The following is a 26542-nucleotide window of genomic DNA, read 5'->3' on the forward strand; positions in this document are numbered from 1 at the left end:
TATATTTTCTAAGATTTAATGAGTGGAGCTGGTGTATCACATTGTATTGACCAAAAACCCTTTCATGTTTCTTTTTGAACTCTGTGTGGTACAATCCAGGACATAATAAATACATATTTATTTCTGAAATACAATCTTGTAGGTTTGCGACTCCAAAGTTAGCAGATTGGCTGTGTACTCCTGATTATTTTCCGAAAAATAAATAATAAAAATGCAAGTATTTCGAGAACTTGTTTATTGAAAACTCCTTTCCAAGGAATAAATCTGGATGTTAAATAAAGCTTTTATAAAATGATTTTGCAGCCGGCTTTCACAAATTCTCATTTCATTATTACCATGATCATTTCTTGCTATTAATAAACAATATTTTAAATATATATAAATCAGTATAACAAAACCGTGATAAAATAATATTGTTAGCTATGTAAACATTAAATTATAATTGTACTAGGTAAATATAAAACGATAGGGATGTTTCAACAAGAGTATAAAGAAGTTTCTCTTATTCTAATACAGTTCTACGAAATAATAATATTCTACGTACGTTTAAATGTAACTACTTTTACGGATTTTATCGCGGTTATATTAATATACAATCCGCAAAAATAGTTTTATTTAAATGTCTAATATTCGCGTGTAAGTGTCAGAAATCAATACTCTACGTACATGTTTATAATTAATCGCTTACAGACAATATCACACTTTCACAGGTAGCCCTACTTAGTGCTTTGAAACGTAAATAGCTAACAGTCATTTATAATATTACTATTCAACTATCTTTACTATAAACATTATTGTAACAAAAGACAAAAAATGCACGTGACCACGAATCGAGGCAGTGAAAAAACAATTGCGAGCAAAAGTTTCTCAAATTGAGGCAGAAATAAAATAATTGCGAGTAAAAATTTCTCAAATCGAGGCAGGTATAAAATAATAGCGAGCAAAAGTTTATCTAATCGAGGCACGATCATGCTATTGTAACTAATAATTACAATTTACAACCTAGACTCGTTAGTAAAAATGTACAAAAAGTTGTGCCTTTTAATGACTAAAGTAACAATGATAGGAAAATCTAGCAACATGTTTTGTATATCTGTGATTAAAGAAAATGGTTTAGAGCCTTTTACTACACATAAAAATTACACTGGAACAGTTACAAGAAACGTATTCAAAACCTAAGAACAATGACTAAGCAATAAACTCAATAACTACTGAACAGATTTTCATGTGGTTTTCGACAACTGATGAGGATAAAAAAAGTTTTTATTATACCTAATTGATGATAACAGTTCTATGCCGTGTCGCTAGTCTTAACATATTATTTGTAAATGAAAATTGTAATACCTCACAACAAGATAATCACAACACTGTCTATCTTTATTTAGATATATACGCAGATTCATATATTTTTTATATAACTTAATATCTATGACGTAGTTGACGATACGTGGTCAGCAGAACTGAACTTATTTTGTTTTTGTTAGTGCAGTTTGCAGCATAATGAAGAACGATTGTCAATTTAAAAAAAAAAACGTATTTAAATTAAATTATTATGTAAACTTAGTCGGAGGACAAAAATAATTTAATTTAAATTTAATGGCTTACCCCGGGTAAATAGACTTAACAATAAAAGTGAAACAAAATCTACTGATTTAAGAGGTCAATTAGTAGGGGTCATTAGACAATACAATTTTTTAAGTTGTGCCTCGACTGATACCAAAATAACCAAAGCTGCATAATTTTACTTCGAGGCATTTCAGTTTATGCCTTCATTTGTGCTAAATTATAAGAAAAGGAACTATACTAGTGCCACTTTCATAATTTATATTTAAAAAACATCGATATTATAAATAATACTTCTTGGACCAATCAAGTTATGTACTTTATAAAATAGAACACATTTCTTTGGAATGTAAAGATAATCATTATTATAATAACACAATATACAACAGTTACTCAATACTTATATACAACTATTGTATTATGAATATATACAAAGATATATAATATAATATATTTTTATATATACAGATTAAAATGTAAAACAAATCCTTGCTAACCATGTACTTTTGTCACTACATTTGGTTATTACCTACACACATAAAGTATAACTAAAAGTGAAAGCTTATTACTACAAGTATACAATATTCATAAGTTTTCTTTATGCTACAATAAAATACCGTAGACCGAGGAAATATACAAATTCATTTCGAACCACATTTTCTAAAATTCCCACAAACATTGAAAACGTCATTCCACAGACTTATCACGTCACAACACTTAATATACCTTCTTCTTTTGTCAGAAACTAAGAAGATCCAATACAACTGACACATTAAGCGCAATTTATGGCACAGAGTCCAAAGTCCATCTCTTCTGACTACGCCTTTGTCAGAAGAGCCAAGAAGCTATAGTTATTATAATTCCGAGGCCGGCGGTGACTGCGCGGCCTCGCGATGCCTAGGTCTTCTTCCCTTGTTGGGGTCTTCTCAACAAATGTAGGGGATCTTTCCGATATCTCGCGAATAGTTCCCTTTTGAACGTTTCGAAGTGTTTTCTGTTCTTTTCGTTTTGTTTCTCCCGCCAGAGGGGGCGGTTTCTTCTGGCTTGCAGCCCCCAGTGGATTGTGAAGATAGGAGATAGCACCTTGAATTGGTACCCGATTAGGAACATCTCGTATACCTGGAAGTAGAATAAAAATGATAAGCTATTGTGACCTCCGCATTTTCGATTACTGAGTAACTTTTGATAAAAATTTACGAAAGTGTAGGTAAAATCATGATTCAGTTTGCATTAAATTTTGATTAGCCTTACGATATTTTATTATTTATTCTGCAAATAAAAGAACAATAATCAAAACACAATAATCTCATTGGTAAAAATCTTTAATACAAAACATTTCGATACAAAAATAAATTAAAAATAACACTTATTACAGTCTAGGCAGAGCTCATGTTATAAAATCTAGTAACAAGACCATCCTATATACATTGCTAAAAACATCAGAAAATCCAGTTGAAGCTATGGTCTCAATATCCTGCTACTAAAATGTTAACAAAACTTGGAATAAGTTCAAAAAATCTTAATACAATACAATCCTATAATACAGTAGCTTAACCGCGGATACAAAATTACAAAAACCATATTTTGTAGCAATCGGAAAGCTAACTGGCTCGCAGCCAAGACGCGACTAAGTAACGGGGATAACTTAAGCTCTGCTGGATTCTACACATTTATCTATCACAGTGTTGCTGGAATTTAAATCTACGGTGTTTGGAATAAGGTTGGGTTTGGGTTAGACGCCTGTGTTGTCTGTGATCCAAGTCCTGAGTGAGGCAATGTTGGTAAAGACGGTCGGTGATAGCGGTAATGCGCAGCCTCTGGCAAATGATACCACGCCGAAGGCAGTGTTGCGGAACACCGCTGGTCCTCCGGAGTCACCCTGGAAGGGTAATGGTTATGAGAGTTTAATCTATCAGTCGATTAGATTTGCATTAAAGTCTTGACGTAATTTAAGGTGCTTGAAAATTCGAGGTACAGGGCAATCGTATTTTAAAGTTCAGGTAAAATGCATTATCGTCTTTTTGAGAATATCATTGCTGACTTAAAAATTAATAACATTGTTAATTCGATGCTAATAATTCCCGTAACAATAATAATCTATTGTATTTGATTGTCCGACTGAATTTGGGATCATCTCATACAAGAAGAAACAAATATTGCCATTATCCTGGAAGTAGCACTCACCTGACAAGACGACACTCCTCCGATGAGGAAGTGTCCGCCACAGAACATGTTGTTGGTGAGAGACTCCCCATAGGAGAGGCGGCAGAGCCAGTGCGGCACTACTGGCACATTCGCCTCCATCATGTTACGGGGGATACGACGTCCTCCCACCTGTAGGAAATGCAACGGCTTTTTTTAAATACATTTTTATCGAGTATGCTGTAATAAATCAAGGGTAATCAGGGGAGGTCAGGGAATCGTATAAAGAGTGCCTATTTTGGAAAGTGACTTAGAAGTATATATCCGACCATAAATCAGATATTTTACATTTTCAAATCAGTGCAGTAAACCTCCCTTTGCGGCTCCTAGACCAACGAGATAACAGTAGACACAAGTCCAGTTCACAAAACATATCAATATTATTTATTTCGACGATACTCACAGCAGTAAGACCCCACCCAGTCACAGTGAGCCTCACAAGAGGAACTGCTTGCCTCGGCTGCGGCAGCCTGATAGGTCTGATGTTGGCGTTAAAGTTCAGAGGACGTGCCAGCCTGAGGGCAGCTATGTCGTTGTCGAACTGTGGCCTCCCGTACTGAGGATGGACAGTCACATTGGTGACCCGGACTATGCGGCCGCCGGTGTCACGACGGGTGCTGCCGACACGGAGACGAATGGCGTTGGGAGAGGTGCTAAAGCAAAAAGGAAAAAGAAACATATTCAATTTACAGAAGTATTAGGTAGTCACAGTGATATAAGGTACTAAGTTTTCCAAAAAACGGAGTTACAGCCTACGCAGAATACGAAATATGTCAATTAACCCGGGTATTTGGACCAATTGAAAAAGAACGTCTTACAGTCTTCCTAAAAATCAATCCTAAATACCTACGCAGTCGATACGCAATTTACCTAAGAATTGCAAAAGAATTCAGATAAAAACAATAACATTTAATATAAGTGGTCTATATTCCAGTAGGCAGTTATTTGTCTTCAGGCTGTCGGGCGTCCATTCCAAGCAGTGTGCCAACTACAGCTAAATGCCTACAGCATATCATGTTACGTTCAATTGCATTCTGCCGCTGACAAGCCGTCAAGTGCACTCTATAAAGACAAGAGTTAACTATACACCGACTAACATTTCAAGTAGGTTCACCAATACAATCATTTATTAAAACCCCATCGCAATTAAAATCATCAAAAACAAAATAATCAAAGAAAACTTAATCAACGCTAATGGCCGTTTCACAAACCTTCAGAGAATTAGCAATCTTCAAATTACTATTTCAGATTAAACTCTGGTAATTGGAGAAACAATATCTTGCCCGTTTTTTGTGAACATTTTTTATGCTATTAATTTCATAATAAAATGATCTAGTACCTTGTTTTCAGAAAGTAGGCAAACTGAAAGTTGGTTAGTGGAAAAATATTCATAAAACATTTCGAAGCAAAAACTAAAACCTTGATGGAAAAATAACAAAATATCGAGGTAAAACTACTTGAGGCCTCTGATCGGATTGCTCCGTAAAATTCATTCGCAAGCACTCCATCAATCCAAAAATGAGCTCTTGAGTTCCATGAATATTCAAGGGGCATTGCATCGTAAACTCGCGGAGGCCCACTCGACCGAAACATTCGCAGTGGAGGCAGAGAGCCCTCGTGCCGGCGCTACACTGCTTCATAAAATATTCACGCAGAGAAAAACAGCCGGGTCACGGCTGTAACGACCACGATTATACACTGACACTATTTGCTTTGGACTTGCCTATTGTTGGACGTATTTTACAGATGAGGTCGATTTCAGATGGGTTTTTTATGAAAATTAATTATGAGGAGTTGATGATTATAAATAAACAAGAGAAGACATGAAAAAAGTACCTTAAGATTGTGCTAATGTGCAGCACTAAGAATTGACAAAGAAAATACAGTAAATGAAAGAGACTGACTAATTAGCTCGTTAGTAAAACAAAAGCCAGCGATACTGCGAAAATGATGGAGGACTTGCAAATCAGCATTAATATTTTTAGTATCACGCCTCGACTATGGAAATGAAATGTCCTTCCTTCGTGAGAATAAATTATTTTCCTCGGGTTATATTTAACGGAACCCTCGAAGTGATAAGCAACAATGTTAAGAAAGACCATAAACTGTAAGTCCCGCTCCTCTGGTCACAGTTTTATTATGACTAAAGTCATAAAGTTAAGAAACGTTACGAGTTTGACCTTGACACTGTAAACCCCAAAATGGTGTAGTCTCCGAACAATATCTCCGAATTTACTGCGCCTAGTAAAAAGTATAACTATTTTTATGATTACTGATAAAAATGGAACGTCAACAAAGCCCCATTTATGGTCGCATTAACTTCTCGTCTTTGATTTTTCCTGCTTGAATATGGATTCAAAGGCTGGCCGTAAATTTTATAGGCTTTCACATTCAATGTTTATAGATCTATCGACTGTTTCAGTTACAAAGTAGGCAGAACACAATAGCCATACGTTTTGATTGTCATTTATTCTGTTTTGGTAAGTAGCTCTCAGTTGTTTGTTGTTACGACTTTTTTTATTTCTTCGCTATCTTTGGTGCCTTCAAATGACCTAAACTATAAACTAGCATAATAAAATAAAAAGTCTGCTACTTACTTCTGTACACAATGAGCGGCAGTCAGCACATAGTCCCGGCTGATGATGAACCCGCCACAGAAGGAGTTCCCATTCAACACCATGGACACTTGGTAAGGATGCCTGTTCACTGACGTCGGTCTACCGCCAATGATCTGACCGCTGAGTTCAGGACAGGCTTCCTCCAGTTCCACATCTAACTCCTGCTGAGTCTCTTCTGTGTTTTGAGCATCGTCTGCTGCTGCGTCTGAACAACATTCTGTGTCCACTGCTTCTTGGAGATCTACAAAAATATTCACACTTAAGAGAGCATCACTTATCAATAGAGACAAATAAAATTGAACTAATATTTATAACTAAGTAATAAATCAGACACGGTACCACAATTGTAACCAACATTGATGACCAACTGAACGTAAAAACTGATACAAAAGATGACAAAACACACTTTCACACACACATGATCAAAAATAAGAGAATCACTCACCCACGACAGCAACCAGGCACAACAACCACAGTCCAGCGGTCACCGCAACCATCATAGCTGGTGAACTTCACTTGTCTCAAGTGCAGACTTAGTCGCGATCGCAGTCACACTGTTCCAATTCAAATTATTGCCAAATGTCTGCCCCAGGTAATTTCACACGGTGGAGTCAAGGCCACGACCTTTTCACCAGCTTCCATTAATCACAAGTCAAGGTGGAAAATCCAATGAAAAAATTTAAACCAGGTGACTTAATATGCGTAACTCAAGCAAGGACGTTAATGCAAACTGATGCTTTTGTGTTAGATCCCAAATCGATTATGTTAAGGTAAAAGTCGTTATCATTATCTGCAGCTGGTTCAATGACAGCTAAGTTTATAAAGACTGTGTTACATAACGTCTACAGGTTCGCCGAAAGTTTGTTTCTTTACTAACTTAAGCTGTTACTATATTTTTTGACACTAGGTTCTCCATTGCAGGTTTGCATCTATTTATCAACTCGGATTTGCATTGCTAAAATGCACAATGTCTTACCGCTTTGGTCATTGTACCGGTAATCTTTTTACAGCTATCTTTCACAAGCTGCATCTGCAACGTCCGATAAGCCATTCACCTGTAATGCATGTCATCAACTGAAGATTTTGCCGCGTTTTCTCTCCACGTGTCGGAAAGTCAGCAGCTGTGACCGCGACTGCTATGAAAAGCATGACAGTATGACGGTCAGGAGAACAACTGGATAATATGTGAACATGGACGTCGACGTCAGAGGATGTAGCTAGTAAAACGCTGGTCAAGTATGAGTCGACTTCCTTTACGAAGTGTTCCGCACTTTCAGTCATTGTTATGTTACTTTATTTTAAATAGGTTATAATTCAGATATAATTTAGTAATCCAGCAGTAATATTATATCAAAAGACATATTTATTGAAGGCATCAAATGAGACGAATGAGTGGTTTTTAGCTCCTGAATTAATCAACCGTGATAGACAGCAAAAAGATGCAAATCACGCCGCAAAACAGTCGTATGTAGTAATTATGAAACGTAATATTTTTTACAATTATGAAACGGAACCCTAAAATCATCCGTTAACCAGTCACAAATTAGCAGCAACGACCGTAAAACATAATATTGTTTACGATAACACATTAAAATATTCGAAAATGTTCCACGTCCCACTCTGGTACCAAAGCGTTGTTTATTTTTGTACCACTAGCTTTTGCACACGACTTCGTTTCTGCTTCGGCAGAAATTGACATGTGTGTTGACAAAATCTCTTCGCAGTGATTTTTGTGAAAAAATATTTCATATGTTTTCTTTTTTGTATCGAATGCCAAACGTTTTGTTTATTCTATCTAGTAGTTGGTGCGTGTAGCTGAATCGCTGCCCTTTCAATTGAATATTTGGTTTGCATTCTGCCTATGTCACATTTCCTTCAATTGACTCCATAAAAGTATACGAGTTATTTAAAAAGCTCTTAGAAATATATAAACATCCACGATGAGACCAGAAAAACTACAAAAATAAAATCCAATAATAAAGCTTTGCTCAACCCAGGAATCTATTAGGATCCTCAGATATCTTGAATTATCAAGCAATGTATAATTTAGCTACATTAAAAAGTCCTCTATAATAAGTTCAGTAAAATGGCCTACTAGGAAAACCTACATTGAACCCAAGATATGAAAATAGCTAGACAAGTGAAAATCGATTCCATACTGCGATAGGTATGCTATTCCATCTACTGTGACCTAATAAGAATATTATTTACCATATATTACCGCTATATTCATTCATCTTATTTTAAGTACTTACTGAATGTAAAATATATGTATTTATTTACCTAATTTACTTCTAATTTGAAGTATAGAATTATTTGACATATTTACTAGAACTCCTGAATCCGGTTGATTAGGTACATGAAATTATTATGATCAATGAATAATATGATATGATAAAATTAAAATTACTGAGTAACTGATTTAGTTTAATCTTTTCAGTTTTAAATAAACACTATGGTAAATAGGTATGTCAACGTCACCACGAGCCTCCAAACCACGAAATGCTTTGTTCCTTAGGGACGCGTACATGTTTCAGCAGATTCAATTCAAGATCGCATAATTTAGAGAAGGAATTTAACTAGGTATAGGTATTAAATCCGGGACTACACGTTAATTACTAGTTTTATAACGTAACAGATGAAAGCATTCCGCACAGACCAACAGACTCGGTAACACACATACCTATTTCTACTAATTTTAGCCGTCAGCATCCGGCGACGGCTAAAAATAATTATAAATCTAACGCTTGCAACAGAGCTTTATGAAATGTTAAAATATCTTCGCAACACTGCATAGATCGTGTTTAGACTAACCGTTGAGTTATTAACTGGTAGCGTTATTGTTAGAAATACGAGAAAGTTTCATAGAAAAGTAGAATATTTTTATTTATAGCCACTGAAAAAAAAATATTGCAGCAAAACACTGTACCTACGCAAGCTTTGACTATGGCTATAAAGGATACCCAAGAATGTTTTACGATTCTTGTAGAACACAACAAGGCTCATATTTTCAATTTTCAATCAGTGAAAAATGTCTAACAATTCCCTAATGACTAAACCCTCTTAGGACCACAATACAAATAGGACCAGAAGCAAAACCCATCCAACTTTCTATTATATTTCTCTCACCAATAAGAAAGTTTTCTAGAATCCATAAGCATTAAACAATATTCAATTAATAAATTCAAACAATAACTAAAATTACAATTTTATCGACTGATCGATCGACAATTTTATCGATGACTCATCGACCTTCCCTAGTCTCTGGGTCGCTACACACCTACTCCTAAATGGAGTATTTATGAGAGGCAACAAAAAACTAGGTATTGCCCAATAATTATTGCTAGTGCTCATAAAAATGGAATAACTGAAGTGTCCATAAAATAACTACTTAGGTGATTTATAGCTTTTACATTTGGACTTTAGGCACTTTTAGCGACTAGTTTTCAGCTAAAGTGATGTGAAATACAATGAAATGTAATCGAACTCAAACAGTTTTAATAGCAAATTATAATATACCTAAGTAGTAAGTAATAAGTCTGCAAAAACCACGAATGAAATAAAAAAAAATACAAAATAAATAATAATGTCGAGACGGACCATATTTCGACGTATCTGTAATTTTTTAGACAAGTGTTAGTACCTAACTGTCACAACTAAAAACAAAATAGATATTACAAAATTACAAAAGTAGCTGAACAGAATAGTTCCAGTCGACATTTTCGTGTTCGTTTTCTATTTAAAGTCTAACATATCCGTAATTAATGCTTCTATTTCAGTAACAGATTATGTCGAAGTAAACTCCTAGGAAACCAACATGTACTGATTTGGTTTCATTTTACAAGGCAGACGCAAATGTATCTAAATAAAATAACGTATAAATGCATAATTCAACATTCAAATGCTAATCGCCGTCATTAAAAAGTGCAAACAGAAAGCGTCTAAACATTCGAAACAATTCGACATTGTCAAGATTCCAAGTCTTGCGAAGTACTGTTTATCCACTGGTACTGATTTGGATACTCGCCATACGAACAAACACATTAACAAACAATATGGACGAACAAATAGGGTTTAAGATAAATTTACGGTACAAGAGGAATTTCACGTTTGTACTAAAGTAAGGAACATGATGTGAAATACATACAAATGTTCAAACTTGGATTTGCTGTACTAATGTACCTAATATTGTCGATATCAACATATTGAAGAGCCAGTTTACACTATGCGATTTTTAAATACCTACGTAATGTTCAATTGTCAACTTATCTTACCGCTGTTTAATAGCATTATCATCTTTCTAAAAATCTAGAATACATTTTACAAATACATGCATATACTTATGCTCAAAACTTCCAAACGACTTCCAAATTGGATAATTGTGAAATGTAAAATCTCGAGTTAAGCCCGGGTAAGGTTTAGAATAATGGAATACCGTAAAATCAATATAAAATTAACTCATGCAAACCCTTCAGAACACTATTAATCTTCCAAAATAAAAGTTTATTAGTTATTCTTAAGCCAGACTTTACATTGCCTAAACACGAACAAACCCAATAAAACAATATTTGTAGTTTTACATGTTTTTCCTTCGCTCCGATTCGGGAGCGCCAGATTAAACTCATTAATCTAGTGTTGTTTCAATATCGAAACGTTAGTGTCGATAAATTACAGTGACCAATTACGTTTGTCCCGAATCGATAAAAAAACTGTTTTATTTATAACGTTTTCGATTTTCGTACTGGATGACGACGGTTTAAAGACGGCTTTGAATTTTTTTTAACAAGACAATGTTGGTGGAAAACTTTTGTGAAATTGTTATATTTTCAGGTTTCTTTTGTCAGTTTTTGATACTGATGGTAAATTGTAGGTACTGTAATCAAATCGATCTCTTGATTATTAGGGCAATACCTACTTGATATAAAAATGTATGATTATATTGTATCCTCCTAAAAGCTAACAAACTCAAAAATACATTTTCTACAAACATGTCAATCAACATGTGGACAAGTAACAAAATATTTACAAAATCCATTACATATTACTAAAATAAATGACTTTCATGTGCTTTCAGGTTCTCTCCTATTTACCTACAGCAGCCGCTAGTGAAAAAATAACTTTAGATAGATTTTGATAAAACCTAGAGTACACGGCGTTGAAGTATAACATTTCAAAGTGCCCTTCCGACACCTCCTGAAACTTTTCCCTAAGTGTAGTGGGCGTTTTATAGCCGCTCTCACAAGGATCCTATACTGTATTTTTTTTCCCAAGAAAACCCTATTTTTATTATAGTCCTTAAACCCGACACGTAGCTGTATACAATTCCACTATAATGTTGTGTCGATATTGTTAAATCTATCGAGCTTCAGATGTTTGCTTATCTAATGAAGAAATACATATTTCAAAATTTAATTTGAGGAAAAGATTTCCATGACCAACTCTTGAGGAAGATTTTGAAGAAGAAAATGTGAGTATGAGCCGATTAAGCTTTTGGATCTTTATAGAATATCCTGTAAGTAATGGCTGAAAACAATTTCAATATCGAGTAAAATAAAACAAAATGGAATAGAGCTATCAAAGACGTATTTACGTAAATAGGTCAGATAACGACAGCAAATAAAAAAAAGTTTGAGACATGGAAAAATTAAAACACATAAAGCAACAAGATCGTTTCTTGTTTTACGTATTCCAAAGATTTTGTGTGGGCCAAGAGCGTCGGCGGTATATTTACATGACATAAATTACAACAGAAGTTTAAAAATAAACACTTTCGCAACGCAACGCCACCAGAAGACATTCAGACGCTTCGGATTAACCGAACCTAAGTGCATCCGTAACTAAGAACCAAAAAATCGAACCCAAAGATTTATTCATTCAATCTACTTTTCATTGCGTTTTTCCTTCGGGCTAGACGGCTATTATACCCACCGGCGAGTGCATTGGATTGCAAACCGTTTAAATTTCAGTGTCGGATAATTTCACATTACGGTGATTTGCACACAAGTGCAGATTTCGAAGCATTAATTGAAATGCTAACGGTTATTGCGTAGTTCGGAACGCGTCTATAAAAATGTTTGTGCATGCCAAATGGGGCTCATTATTGCTTAATGGATTTAATCATTTCGTCTGTACTTCAGTTACTGAACTATTGGTGTCCGTCCATATACTGTTTATCTTCGTAGTACCTATAGTTAGGGATTTGTATCGTTTTAAAATCTAAGTTCATCAATCAAATTAATATAATTCCAGCCGCCAAATTACTCCCAACTGCCAGGAAATTATTACTTCAAATGAAGATTAACACATCAACATTTAAAATAAATAAAGTTCAAGACTTTGCTTATAGCTAATTTATTTATTTTATTTATCTCTAATCAATGAAATAGGACTGCTCAACTTTTACGTTTGAATTATAAAACTTGATCATATTTTTCTTTCAAACTACGAGAGGCTAACAAATATGAAATATTTTATAATAATATTTTGTTTCACATTGGTGGCAGAGATCAATGTCATGCCCTCTGTTTACACCCTTGTGCTATTATTAGCAGCTTTCTTTAACACAACTAAGAAAAATAGGGAATTCTTGAATATAATATCTACCAATGAAGATTTTCGTCAACAAACCAATAAATAGTACCTCGATGACTTTATGAAGTCCAAATAAGTATTTAATGTAAATAAAAGTATTTAAAGACTCTATGTATAATTTGACCCACATAACAAACTGAAACTGGAAAATACACAAATTAATCAATTCTGTTTTTGAGTTCTATTAATCTGGATAAAAGATAAATGGGACAAGTAAATAAATATATATAGGTAGGTAATTTAAATTGTAGGTGATTTTCTTTTGAATGTTTCTACTAAAAAAAATACAAAAAAGAAATATTTTTTAATCAAAGCTTCAAGAACGAGTCGTGGCTCCCATAACGAATCCCATAGAACAATAGTGAGCGAGCAACGTAAATAGCCGGACGGATTATGAAAATACTCGCGCGGAATATTTCTGTACGGCAATGTAACGTGATACCTTGATACTGCGGGGAATGCAGCCGAGTAGAACTTCGGTCTTTTGTACCGTTGGTCTTTTGGCTATCGAGTTTTATTGTCCTAGTTATAATAATATGAAGAATGGACCTAAATTATTGTATGAGCAAATGAGCTAGTTAATGTGCTGTACGTATTTTATAACACCTGTATTTTCACAGTCAAAGCAATAAATATTGCTTTTCTTTATATTTTGGATTCTATACGGATATTATTGAAAGTTATATCTTCTATCTGGACTTCGTTGCAGTAGCTGATATTAGGTAGATATTAATTTCTATGGAATGACAGTATAAGTATTTAATCAGCTTCTTTTCAGTAAAACACATTTCATTCAGTAATTATCTAGGTACATAAGTACAATATTTGCCATAACAGCGTTAAATAAACTGACTCACAACATCGAATATAAGAATGCAGTAACTGGGCAGATATTATGAACACTGAAATACGGAGACTTAATATAATTTCATATTTAGGTATGTAATGTAAACAGAGGCAGCCAAAATTAAACAAAGGAGTATATTTTGTATATTGTTGTAAGTAAAGCTTCCTGGCTGTTGGCACATAATGCAACGCTGTGCATCAAGGGATTAGTGCTGACTTGCAGCCAATTTGGTCTCGCACTGTTGTACTTCAAAATACCAGGTGCATGACCTCTAAAGAGACCATACCTCCTGAATATTAATAGAATATTTTTTGAAACTTGTATAAAACTTTCTTTTCAGAATGTTGCTAGGTAAGAATTTCACATTACAGTTAGTTATTTGCAACTTAGAGACTAATAGACTTGGAGAAAAAACATAAAGATAAACATGGAAGCTTGTTTATCCATGAAAAGTGCTGATTTATCAGGCTAAGTAATTTGAAAAAAACAATTTTCACTTTAAGCTAGATTTTTTGTCATAGCAACAGTAGATATAAATACAATAATTCAGTAGGTAATACTACAGCAAAAACCGCTCGCGTTTGACCGAGCAAACAGCTCATCTGTTAGGAACGCTAACTGATAGCAATTAGTCGCAAATACTCGGACATAGTTCACAGCTGTCCGCGATACGCGTAGCTGACATAACTGTAATGTGTGTAATCGGTGACACTACATCGCTGCTAATTTGGACGATATCATCATCATCATCATCAGCCTATCGCAGTCCACTGCTGGACATAGGCCTCTCCAAGTGCACGCCACTGAGATCGATTTTCGGCTTCTCGCATCCAGCTCCGATATTTTGGACGATATGTAAGGTACTAATGTGTGGTAATGTACTACCTGCAGGATAGAGGATATACGTGTACAGATTTAATACAATTATACCGATAAAAAGCCTCGTAACTTAACTACATGGAGTCTTTAAAAGTATTCTATTCCTTACCGCTTCGATTATGCTCTTGTCCTTATATGACCTTTTAACGCTATTGCAGATCAGCATGAGGTGAATGCATTATGTCACTTATGACAAGTCACAACTCTGCTTAACTCTCGGGGAAACTAACGATGAATACTGAAATATATTTTCACATATATTTGCAATTTCTTTATCGACGTTGGAGCAAATATTACCAGTAAAAAAAAATCTCATCTTTTACTCAAAAGCGTCAGTGCCAACAGTTTCATCCGCTCGCATGTATTCGCGTGTACAAAAATCCGTAAAACGTGCAACATATTCTTTTTGAGCGAACAACATAATACCCGAAGTGTCGATTATGGAGAGGTGCCAAACGGGACCATTTGGCAGGCGGCGCTACAAATCTATCAGTACCAGCTCGCCGCTATGGGAGCCTGGTACATGCTGATTAACTTGCATTCGCGTTTGCTCTGCTGCTGCTAATAAAACAGTCTGCCAATGTGGACGAAATTAGGGAACTTTGGTGAATGTACTAGTGACATAAGTTAAACCTACAAATTCAACTCTGATTAGTCAGAACAAATACTTAAGTAGGTACTTGAGTAATATTTTTAGGTAAAACTTTTTTGATCCTTGTACATTTTTGGACCTTTAGCCCTTTCTTGCCCTAGATAAAAACGTCACAGTAACTAATTCCCACTGAATTAATCATCATTGTAAAATCAGGAAATAGATAATAAGCAATTAATTTGGCAGTTACACAAAATATAGATTAGCAATGAGTGCCAAGGTTGCGTGTAAATTAATCTGAACGGCTCGAAGCATAGACAATTGTGCATGAAGGTATTGGCAACGGAACCTGTCGATACGTCTTATTGCAAACTTAATGTTCCAGAACATGAAATAATCAGTTATTCTTCGACCTTTATTAATCTGTAGATAAATAAGCAAACACAAGTGTCGATCATCTCATAATCATCATCTCAGGCATAGGACGTCCACTGCTGAACACAGTCCTCCCCCTTAGATCTCCACAGATACCTGTTGGAGGCGACCTGCATCCAGTGTCTTCCGGCGACCTTTATAAGATCGTCTGTCCGCTGAATCGATAGTCGGAGGGTATGAAGACAGCTGGGTCTTAGACAGCCATGAGCACATTAATTGCTGGGGGGATACGGGGTTAAAAGATACAACCAACAACAGGACAAGTTTATATTTAAAAGTTAAATCCCCGAAACCATATCATCGATCATTTCTTTCACTGGAAACCAGTATTTTATATGCGAAAAATACATAGGCAAAGAATTTTGCAATGCCAAATGAAGGAAAATCATTTAACAAACAAACAAAATTATGTTTGTTCAAAACACTATTTCAATCATAATACTGAGAACCCGTGGAGGTCGCCACACACCATCAATTTGTTTATGGTTTACAAAAATAACCACTTTATAGACTAACAGCTGTGAGCTGCTTCCATAAGATACGTTAAAACTAAAACGTTTGTTATGTGCAGTTGTTATTTAATAGAACATAACATGAAAATATCTGGGAGTAGTAGTAGTAAGTAGTTGACGATATTGATAGGAATCCTAACTAATATTATAAATACGAAAGTAACTCTGTCTGTCTGTCTGTCTGTCTGTCTGTCCTTTCTTCACGCCTAAACTACAGAACTGATTTGTTTTAAATTTGGTACAGACATAGTTTGGAACTTGAGAAAGGACATAGGATAGTTTTTATTACAAAAAAAAATAGAAAAATTAATTTTATTCCGGACGTATAGCGCCATCTATTGGTCAAACCTAAAATCTGCGAAAGTCACTATTCCACGCGAACAAAGTCGCGGGCAAAAGCTAGTAGGGTATAAATCCAAATTATGCGATGTTATTGAGAAATATTCATATGCTTACCAGTGGCTTAGATCCTAGTAATACAGATTTACTTATTTTATAAATGCGAAAGATTGTAAGGATCATGTGACTAATCCTACTAATATTATAAACGCGAAAGTTTGTATGTATGGATGTATGGATGTTTGTTACTCTTTCACGCAAAAACTACTGAATGGATTTTAATGAAACTTTACAATAATATAGCTTATACATCAGAATAACACATAGGCTACAATTTGTAAACATATTGTTCGAAATACTAAACCTGCGCAGACGAAGTCGCGGGCACCAGCTAGTATATCCATATGTTTGTTAACTTATTCATGCCAAAACTACTTGATAGATTTTGATGAAACTTGGCAGTATTTGATTAGGTACAGTATATCAGAATAGCATATAAGCTCTTTCTATGTATGCGCGGGAAGTAGTTGCAGCGGTACGGGGGTGTATCTGCGGGCTGAAGCTGCTAGTTTATATACTTAGTCTAGTTTATATATGTAAAGTAATTATTTTCATAATTATGTAAAGACACACGTCTACATATACTAATATAGAACATTTAATAGCAAAATAGATCAACGACTTGATACTCCTTTAAATAAACGAATAAACTATTTTCGTCAAGGGAATATATATTTACACGCTTACTGTAAATACAATTTTCCCCTGAAACGTTTAACGTTAACAAATGGTCTCAGTGGAACGCGATATTGTAATGAGTGATGAGCAATGCTTTAGCTATGAAACAAACATTATTGTGAAAAACTTTGTATTGACGTAGGTGCTTTATACTGAATGACGAACATAGTCATTGTTATGTTAGAACCAGCGGCGGCCCTAGCCATTGCGAGGCTACGTGCGGCAGGTCTATGCGAGGCCCTTTGTCTTACGTGAAAAGTATGTGTTGCGAGAGTAAGCTGGTGTTTTGATTTAGCTAAACGTCATGTTTGAGGAGAAATGCTCAAGTTAAACAAATTAATACAATTTTATTTTTACTACAGTTTATATGTCTTGTGTCATCGAATTCCTTAAACATGTTGTAATATTTTTAAGCCTCGAAGAACTGCTTTTTCGATATTATTATTTTATTATTCGAATTCTCAAGACTATTTCGGTAGTGGGATAAATTTCAGTTAAATTATTTTCTAATATATATTTCAGCACCGAGATAATATTCAGCTCTTCGTATTTCTGATTCAGGGCCGACAAAATAAATTAAAGTACTTAAAAATCGTGTACATATGATTCATGATGCTTTTTTCTAGGTTTACCATAAAGAAACCGGAGACAGATCACTGCAAACTTTTAAAGCGCTAGCGAAGCGAGCCCGTAATTTTTGAGTTTTGGAACAGTATCTAAAGTACCAAAACGAATTTAAAAGAGGCCGCCGTAGGTAAAGATAAAAGGCGCGAGCGTAGCGAGCGCGAAAATACATATTTTGGGACGCAATGAAACCTAAAGGTTTAAGAAAAAAGTTACTGAAAAGCGCGAGCGCAGCGAGCGCAAAATTTTTGAGTCTTGGAACACAAAAATACTCAAACAAGTTTGAAAAAAACCCGTGGAAAGTTCGGTGCTTTAACTTTTTATTAGCTTGACGACTCAAAGAGTAGGCGCAGAATAAATGAGAAATTATGAAAAAACCGCGAGCGAAAGCTAGCGGTTTTTTTTTTAAACTTTGAGGAGTTAATTTAAGTAATCATATAAAAACAAAAATAAACAAGAAAGAGATGGGTGACAGCCGGACCGCCCCCTCCGCCCTTACGCCGCTACTGCCCGCCCGCGAGCATAGCGACCGCAAAAATTTTTGAGCTTTGGGTCACTAAACCACCTAAAGTTGTATAATAAACAACAGTGCAGGGTGGCGTATTTACAGAGTGTACATAGCCAAAACGCATCCATAGGAAACTGCTCGCTGATATTTTGTAATGATGTTTTTTAATTTGTGATTTCAAAGTATACACGAATTTTGCGTACTGCTCGCGTATAATTCGTAGCTTAGACGTGCACATGCATCATTCCAATTTATACACGATCATATTTAACTATACAAAATTTATATTGGGTAAAGCATTAAATAAAAATGGCTTTGAATCTGAGTTTGTTTATTAAAAATGCTAATTAAACAAAAATGTATGTTGCCTTCTAAATTATTAAGTCAGCCACAATTAAAGAGCATCTAAATAATACTATCTTAGCCACTATAGTTATCTTCTAAGTAAACCACTCTAAATACAACTCGGCATGATGGTTATTTTTTAGCATCTTTTGTAGCAGGCATTCTAACAGTAAACTTCTAAAATACTATTAAATGACATCATAAAATATATTTAATTAGCTTCTAATTTTTCAACTCAGTACGTTTAAAATGTAAGCAAGCAACATGCAGCAAGCATAGCTTCTGTCACGGCTCCGGTGCTGCGGGGCTCCGGCGGTCCCATGCGAGCTTATCGTCGCAGATGGTTTTCACGCTCACCACCGCAGCTTCGGCTTGCTGGCCGGCTCTGCCGGCCAGCCTTAGCCGCGTCGGCGGGCGGTAAAACTACCTGCGCTTCAGCTCGCAGGCCGCCTCGCCCCTCCGCGCCTACGCGGTTTTGAATTGCACTCTAGGGGTAGGGCAGACAAGACTACGTGGAGTCGGTTTTGCAGCGATTCGTTTTCGTCACTAACTTCAATTTTTAATACAATGTTTTTTAATTGAACGAGCATTATTAATATTTAAATTAACATTAAATGCTAGGTCGTGTTTTAATCAAAATGGCGAGCATGCAACTGCTCGCGAATAGATTGGAATCGTAAAGTTTTTCGCGCCTATTCCAATGTATACACGATTAGTTTGCATGCGGACTAGCACTGTATATTATGGAACAAAGCAAGTTACTTTGGCCTCTACAAAATATATGCGAGTATTTGCGTACTGCTGCTGTATACATCGGAAGACTATGTATAAAAAGTGAATTCCAATCTATTCGCGACTAGTTTCACACGCTTGCGTACTAGCCATGTATATACTGTAAATACGCTGCAGGGCGAAAATTTTTGAGTTTTGGGACATAAAAGTAGTCTAATCAAGTTAGAAGAAAAGGTCTGGTACTGTCAAGTGAACAACTGCGAGCGTAGCGAGCGCGAATTTTTTTAAATAGTTTGTTTAAGGACTCTCAAATTAAACTCGGAATTAAGCAAAAATAAAAGAATCCGTGACTGGACCGAGAGCCAGTTGTTTTTGTTACTTTGGTGTTTCAAGTTTTTGTTAAATTGAGGACTTAAAAAGTAAACGCAGAATGAATTAGAAATAAAGAAAAAATGCAATTTTTTTTTCTTGGACCAGATGTATATACACATTATATTTTTTTATATTAGTGTGGGTTGTAGCGCGAGGCCCCCCCAAGCGCGAGGCCCTGTGCGATGGCACAGTTCGCACACCCCTAGGGCCGCCACTGGTTAGAACCAATATTTACATTGTAATTATAAATCAATACATATTTCTTATACTGTCTTTAATAATTTTTACAGGTACTTAAGGGTACCTAAATAATTTGAGGTGAATGACTCCTTTACACAAAATAAGATAACTTGAACCTCGGATTGCTAAGAAAACTGGGTTGAGGAGGTGAGATTGTCCGTCATTCCATGTACTCAATTGCATCCCGTTAAACCGGAAGCCTACCACAAAATGTGTAGTTAGAAAAAGGAAATAAATGACCTGTACCTTCGGAAAAATGGACGTTTGTGCCATTTTTATCAGAATACGGACGAAGCTGCAGGATAAAATCAGTTCAGTTTAACTTTGTGAATGGTGAGTCCAACCGGCGTTTATAAATATCTTTATGGCGAAGTTTTAGTTAATACAAACAACAAACTGGGACGTCATACTGCACGAACATATTTATCAGAGATGGGAAGTTATCGATAGTATAATAACGCCTAATCGAATAATAATAAATATGACATGGAACATCACTGTCAATTATTCAGAAACTATGGTTTAAGTACGCGCTCACTAGAAACTTTTAGTCGGCCAATAGTTGGTTTGGACTCATAAATCAGTATGAAGATGATTGGAAAGGACACACGTAACAACGATCAGGTATTTGCATGGTATCTGATCGACAAAAAACTTTGATTGAATACACGATTTTCTAAAAAAAATATATATTCCAAGCACCGGGCCAACAGTTGGCCGACTGTTTAGTCTGCATGTTAACCTAGGGCGTTTCGTGCAGTGATAAACGCGACTGCATGGAATTTAACTCTTATGTCAGAGTGGTAGGTTAATTCCAGAAGTTAGTCAGATTTAATGAGGTAATGTAACATCAATACCTCATTCAAACAATGTCTCGTTTAATTAACTTTAGAATTGAAAAGGCTTCGATAAGATATTTACCTATGTACGTGTTTCTACGCGTGTGTACACTATTCCTTAGTAGTTGTTATACTCCACACTTACGACCAATCGTAATATGTAACTATGGGAGGTGCAATGTTATTGGTTGACGTAATATTGTCTGAAGTGAACTGCGGGATTGTTCAAAGAATTAACAAGAATTAGAAAGAGTTACCGCGGCCGGCCCCGGTACAGAAGGAACAGAGTTTTACACACTAGTGAAGTTACGCGCGTATATGAGCGACAACAAACTATATATTTCACGCGAACATATTAAAAGGTGAATTCATATACTCCTGTGAAAAAAGCACGAACATTCTATTCTTAAAATTCGAGTTTTGAATTAGAAATAAAAACTTGTGAATACTGTTTTGTTTTGATCTTACCTGTGTATTCCTAGTGAAGCCGTATCCAAGGAACCTCTCATCATGAGGAGGCACGGTGTCAGTGGCCACGTAGAACGGTTCATACAACAGCTCGAAGTTCGTCACGTTGTGGCTGATGTGTGTCTGCGCAGTCTCATTGCCGCCGCTTGCTTCCCATCTGAAATATTCGTTCTAATGTAGTAACCCGTTCAGATACAGAAGAAGATTCTTGATTTGAATGGTGCAATAAACTCACCGGGAAAAATTCGACGCGTACTGATTATAAATGAACACTTTCCTATGGAACGGTATCGCTAGCTTACTTTTCGAGAGTCTCACCAGCTCAGATTTGTTCGCAGGGAACTTGGCGACTCTTCTGTCTAGCTCATAGGTAGGCACCACGTATGCACATAGAGGGCACTTGGGAGTGGTCGCGAGAAACTTATCTAACGCATCTGCCATGCCTTTGGAGGGCACGATATCAACGTCCACTAAAAAGACGAACGGCGTTTGGCAGTTCTTCCTCGCTAAGTTCCTCATATGATTCTGAGGGTACGGATGCCTCGCTCTCCACGCGACGGTATCAGCTCTCCTCTCTCCGGGTGGCAGGGGATTCGTATCACAGTCTCTCGCCCACGTTGGCATCTTACCATGTAACCCTGGTCTTTCCGCAGGCATCGTAACGTGTAAAGCAATTCTTGAATATATCTCAGGTTGGCATCTAAACAGCCAAGTTGTGAAAGCACGTAACAGTCTCATTTCGTCCCCTGCTACGAATACTGCTACTGAAATTGGTCCAGTCCAATGAGCCGCTATCCTTAGCAGCTCGTGGAGTCTCTCTATGGAGCTTTGTGTGGCGAGGCAGACGCGGTGGTTGCTAGACACTTCGGCGTACTGGTCCCCGACTGCTGCATAGTCAAATAATCTGTAGGATCGGCTGCCATCCCATCTGCCTAGTCGCAGATCAAGTCTGTAGATGGGGTCGTCATCTAGGCCGGAGTTGGGGATAGTGCCGATGCAGGGCTCGCAGGTGGGGGGGTCGGAGGGCGGCGCGGTGGGGTGCAGGGGGCAGGAGGCGGGGTGCAGCAGCCACAGGTTGGCGACGGCGTTGTAGGCAACCAGCGCCACCGCCGCTAGCATCACCACGCTCCATTGGAACCGCCAACTCCGCTGTCACAACGATACAACATCACATTACTTTAATCGCAAGAAACAGTCTTTATTTCAAAGGTAATCGGGAAATTATCAAGATATCACAAACGTACACGCAAGCGGCAGTATAGACTGTAACGTATAATATTGTTGACAAGCACACAGTATACGTCCATTTTATGTGAATTTCACGAACCACACTGAAGTAAATAACTTCCTTTATAAAGCAATCATAAATGTTTATACCTAAATGTGTTATGAAATGGTTACATGTCGCAGTAACCCCTAGCCACATTGATTAAGCTATGGCTGTCGATTCTACAATATCAAACATCAAATACTTAACATTTCGGAGATAATGATGAAGAAAAATATAAATATAGGCTTATACGTTATATATAATATAGGTACATAACGTTATATATAAGTTATACCTAAAACCAGCTATAAAAATATCTTTTTTTCACTGAAAGAAAATAAAAATGAGAAATTGTAAGTCCCGCCACATATCTATTTATTGGCCATCAAGGCGTATAGCAAATGGTGATCAAGCTTTGCGGTCATGGTCATTCCCACAGAAAAATACAGGTGAAACGGAAAAGCCTTACTTACCACTTTATCTCTTCTTTTGCCCATTTGTTTTGTTTCTAGGCTCTAATGTCTGCACTGGGCCGTTACTCAGATATCATCTGGACGACAGCATTTTGTTTATTTCCTTCAAGTCTCCGTTTATCTGTTGAAACAATTTTAACCTTATTAATGTGTACCTATTAATTGTTGGGTATTAAACAGTCCTAAGAGAGAGAAGTGAGATGCGTTTACATATCTTGGAAGTTAAATCAAAGTAAAATGCATTCGCTCACCAACACGCATGCCTAGCGCGGTGGGTATGCTCAAATCCCCCCAGCTTGGACGAAGATCTTGTTCAGAAATTGACATTTAATACTGTGACGACGACGACTACGAAGCGAAAATCGAAAAAGCTGAACCGAAGCTACTTTTGTGCTCTTAAATTATGGATATTTGAATAACGAAGGGCCTTCACTGGAAGTCTAGAATAAACTAAAGGCAAAGCAAGTATCGCTTTACTTAAATTGAGACAGGACAAAATAAGAAGTACCTACAACACAAAAGGACCATTTTCTGTCCTTGATAATAGTAAAAACATTATGCTGATACAATAGAAAATACAAAATCTTGATTGGTTATCTAACAAAATCGACAAATAATTGGGTAGGCTTTCATTTCTAGTTTTTGTAGTGTAATGATTACTACATATTTAATGGATTACTTGCTATTTTTGGTATTCTATTCAAAGTCTAATAGGTAATTTGTTCCATAGAAGGTCATAGAATTTAGTCCATCAGAGTAAGGTAGGTAGTCCAGGAGAGTAAAATGTGGGGTGCCCTTAAGCTTTCCAACCATTCCCTCATATCTTTACCTACATAATAGATGTGACTAATAAAATTACCAAATAAATACAGGTATATACGCGTAAGCTCCATTTACCTACTACTTACTGGCAAAGTTCCATTCCAGTCCCCGAAGGATATTTTTTTCAGTTTCGTCGCATTCGTTCGATGAAATTAACAGCGATTTCACACTAGCATGTTTTTTCGGATACTAGCGCGTATAATCGCGACATTAAATAGGTAATTGACAACTACCACCTACCACGATAGCAGCTGGGACCGCGCGACAGATTTCTTGCTGCTCGAAACGTGTCGCTCGTAATATAAGCCGAGCGTAAACGCACGACAACATCCGCTAGTGTGAGAACACTAAGTCAATACCTAGATGCTTAAGCCCCTTTTTCGTCGCTTATTTATATAAAATGAAATAATAATACCTAAGTTATTCGTGACAAAGAGGTATCATTCTAGACACATTACGACTAATCATTTCATAAACCTCTAAATGGGAGTTTGCTTTTAGACTAATCAGATACGATACGAATACGACTATAGTAAATTATACGGAGATAGATCGTAATCTGACCTCTATGGTCGTTACAGGTAATAACGCTATCTAACCAGAAATACTAATATTATAAAGCTGAATGATCTTTCTGTGTTAGACAGCCCAATTATCAAGGTAGGCTGTATGCTACTTTTATAAGGATGCGCGGGGTAGCTCCCGTAGCTCCTACGAGACGCAGGTGACAGTTTCACCAGCCAATGGTTTCACAACTGGCGGAAACTAGTCTTTTTATAAATAAAGCTGGATAATACATAATAAGCTGATAATAGGGAAATCGTAGCCGATCTTAAGTAGAGGCCCTGACTAAAAAAAATGTGAGTATGTCCCCGGATTCCAATTATTCAGGTAGGCGTCTTTAAGATTGGGCCCTTAGTCTTTAAAATTGACAGTTGATACCCAATGAGCAAACAATTCTAAAGACTACAATCCTTGTTCTATCTGTAGCTATGCAGATACCAATAATAACTACCTGTTGGCTGAAACATCCGAAGCTATGGTACCTCACACGACCCACTTAACCACTAAGCTTCAGTCGTACGTGGTCACTGGTACGTCATAAGTTTCAGCACATTCGAGTAGGTACTTAATTGCCTGACCTTTATACGTAGGTAGGTTTGTTACGTGCTCGCCAATTTATGCAAGGAGGCCGAATAGCACAACGTATTGATTCCTTCGTCTTGAGTTCTTTTTTAACGTATTTGCTGACGTCACAATAGGAGACTACCCACATACATAGGTAGGTAGCTATACTACTTTCAAGAAGCTACATAGATTTTCGTTTGCAAAAAAAAATCCAGTTCCATTATTGTGAGCAGAACACGGTCACTATAATAAAGGGGTGTCTATAAGTTTTACGAACGTTTTCTGTCATAAATCTTCGTAATTTGAAATCCTCTTCTAGATATTTTATGTAGGCTCTGATATGCACTCAACAAAAATTTCATCTCGCGCTTACTAATTAGCCAAAATTATGTTTATGGTTTCGTTTTTTGCAAAATGTATGAGTAATACGGATGCTACCAATACTTACACAGGCAAAAATTAAAACAGTTATATCATCTTCAATATAACAACACCGAATACACTAATTCTCATGAATATAAATAACACTTGCTAAAATACACACTCGGAATTATTAATAACACCTGCATTGTAATTGAGGTTATTGTCTGACAAAAATTAACGGATAACTCTGAAAACACAACTTCACTGTATAAAGACTATTTTCTATGTTTATTAACGGTAATAAATGTCATGAAATTCTTTTGTTTTAATTAGTAAATAACACAAACAGAGAGACCGTGGGTGGTGAAATGTGATCTCTATCGCGCATGACGGGACTGCGGACATGCGCAGTGGGCCCTCGCTAATATCACTCGGGACTCGGGGAGACATGGCATGTCATTGGCATGGGCAAATTCATAAAGCAGACAATTAGATAATGTTATCATGTTTGCAGGACGCCTAAAATGGACCTAACCGCGAAGTTCATAATTGCAAAGTCATACACAATCACTCCCGCATTATACACAAAGTTCTGGATTTACTTACATTCTATTTTAAATTTTTAGCCTCTTTGTAAAAAGGATGAATGATGAAGGTAGATAATACTTAAACAATTAATTGGAATATGGTGTTCGAATTTGTAGATCAACTAATGCATTGCAATGTGTTACGCGAATGGATAGAGTTAGGAAGGAGTACCTACATAAGAGGAAGTTTGAAAGTGGCACCAGTAACTGAAAAGCTGCGTGGAAACCGGCTGTCATGGTATGGGCATGTGATGCGGAGGAATAAAAGTCATGTTGTGAGGAAGCTTTTGGGCATAAACATTTATGGATAGGTATAGTGGAAACGGACGAATACAGAATCGATGGATGGATTGTGTGAAACTCAATATGGTTGGTACCTAGTAAGAATGTTATCTACTTGTGAGATAACAACAGATAGAAGATGTAAAGGAAGTAGAAGTAGTAAAAGTGCTGCA

At 36.4% G+C, this 26542-nt stretch overlaps 2 protein-coding genes across 2 annotated transcripts; both read right to left on the reverse strand.

Annotated features, from left to right (window-relative positions):
- Positions 1-220: 220 nt before the first annotated feature.
- LOC124632801 (beta-1,4-glucuronyltransferase 1) lies at positions 221-25860 on the reverse strand. The gene is made up of 5 exons (XM_047167769.1): positions 25586-25860; positions 23188-23308; positions 21680-22593; positions 21445-21601; positions 221-2682 (listed from the first exon to the last, which is right to left on the reverse strand). Exons 2-5 carry the CDS (start codon positions 23209-23211, stop codon positions 2461-2463), a joined length of 1317 nt encoding a protein of 438 aa, XP_047023725.1. The 5' UTR covers positions 23212-23308; positions 25586-25860; the 3' UTR covers positions 221-2460.
- On the reverse strand, positions 2875-6883 carry LOC124632802 (trypsin-like). Its single transcript, XM_047167770.1, has 5 exons — positions 6829-6883; positions 6363-6624; positions 4169-4418; positions 3748-3897; positions 2875-3442 (listed from the first exon to the last, which is right to left on the reverse strand). The coding sequence occupies exons 1-5, from the start codon at positions 6881-6883 to the stop codon at positions 3296-3298; spliced, it is 864 nt and encodes a 287-aa protein (XP_047023726.1). The 3' UTR covers positions 2875-3295.
- Positions 25861-26542: the final 682 nt, after the last annotated feature.

This window comes from Helicoverpa zea, chromosome 8, assembly GCF_022581195.2.
Source record: "Helicoverpa zea isolate HzStark_Cry1AcR chromosome 8, ilHelZeax1.1, whole genome shotgun sequence".
Classification (NCBI taxonomy): domain Eukaryota; kingdom Metazoa; phylum Arthropoda; class Insecta; order Lepidoptera; family Noctuidae; genus Helicoverpa; species Helicoverpa zea.

Coding starts and splice junctions, on each gene's coding strand:
- LOC124632801 (XM_047167769.1), bottom strand. CDS start 23,211: ATGGGCAAAAGAAGAGATAAAGTG. Junction 22,594..23,187: donor GCAAAAGAAGAGATAAAGTG/GTAAGTAAGGCT, acceptor TCGTTGTGACAG/CGGAGTTGGCGGTTCCAATG. Junction 2,683..21,444: donor GCTTCACTAGGAATACACAG/GTAAGATCAAAA, acceptor TTCTACTTCCAG/GTATACGAGATGTTCCTAAT.
- LOC124632802 (XM_047167770.1), bottom strand. CDS start 6,883: ATGATGGTTGCGGTGACCGCTGGACTGTGGTTGTTGTGCCTGGTTGCT. Junction 6,625..6,828: donor GTGCCTGGTTGCTGTCGTGG/GTGAGTGATTCT, acceptor ATATTTTTGTAG/ATCTCCAAGAAGCAGTGGAC. Junction 4,419..6,362: donor GCCGCTCATTGTGTACAGAA/GTAAGTAGCAGA, acceptor TTTTTGCTTTAG/CACCTCTCCCAACGCCATTC.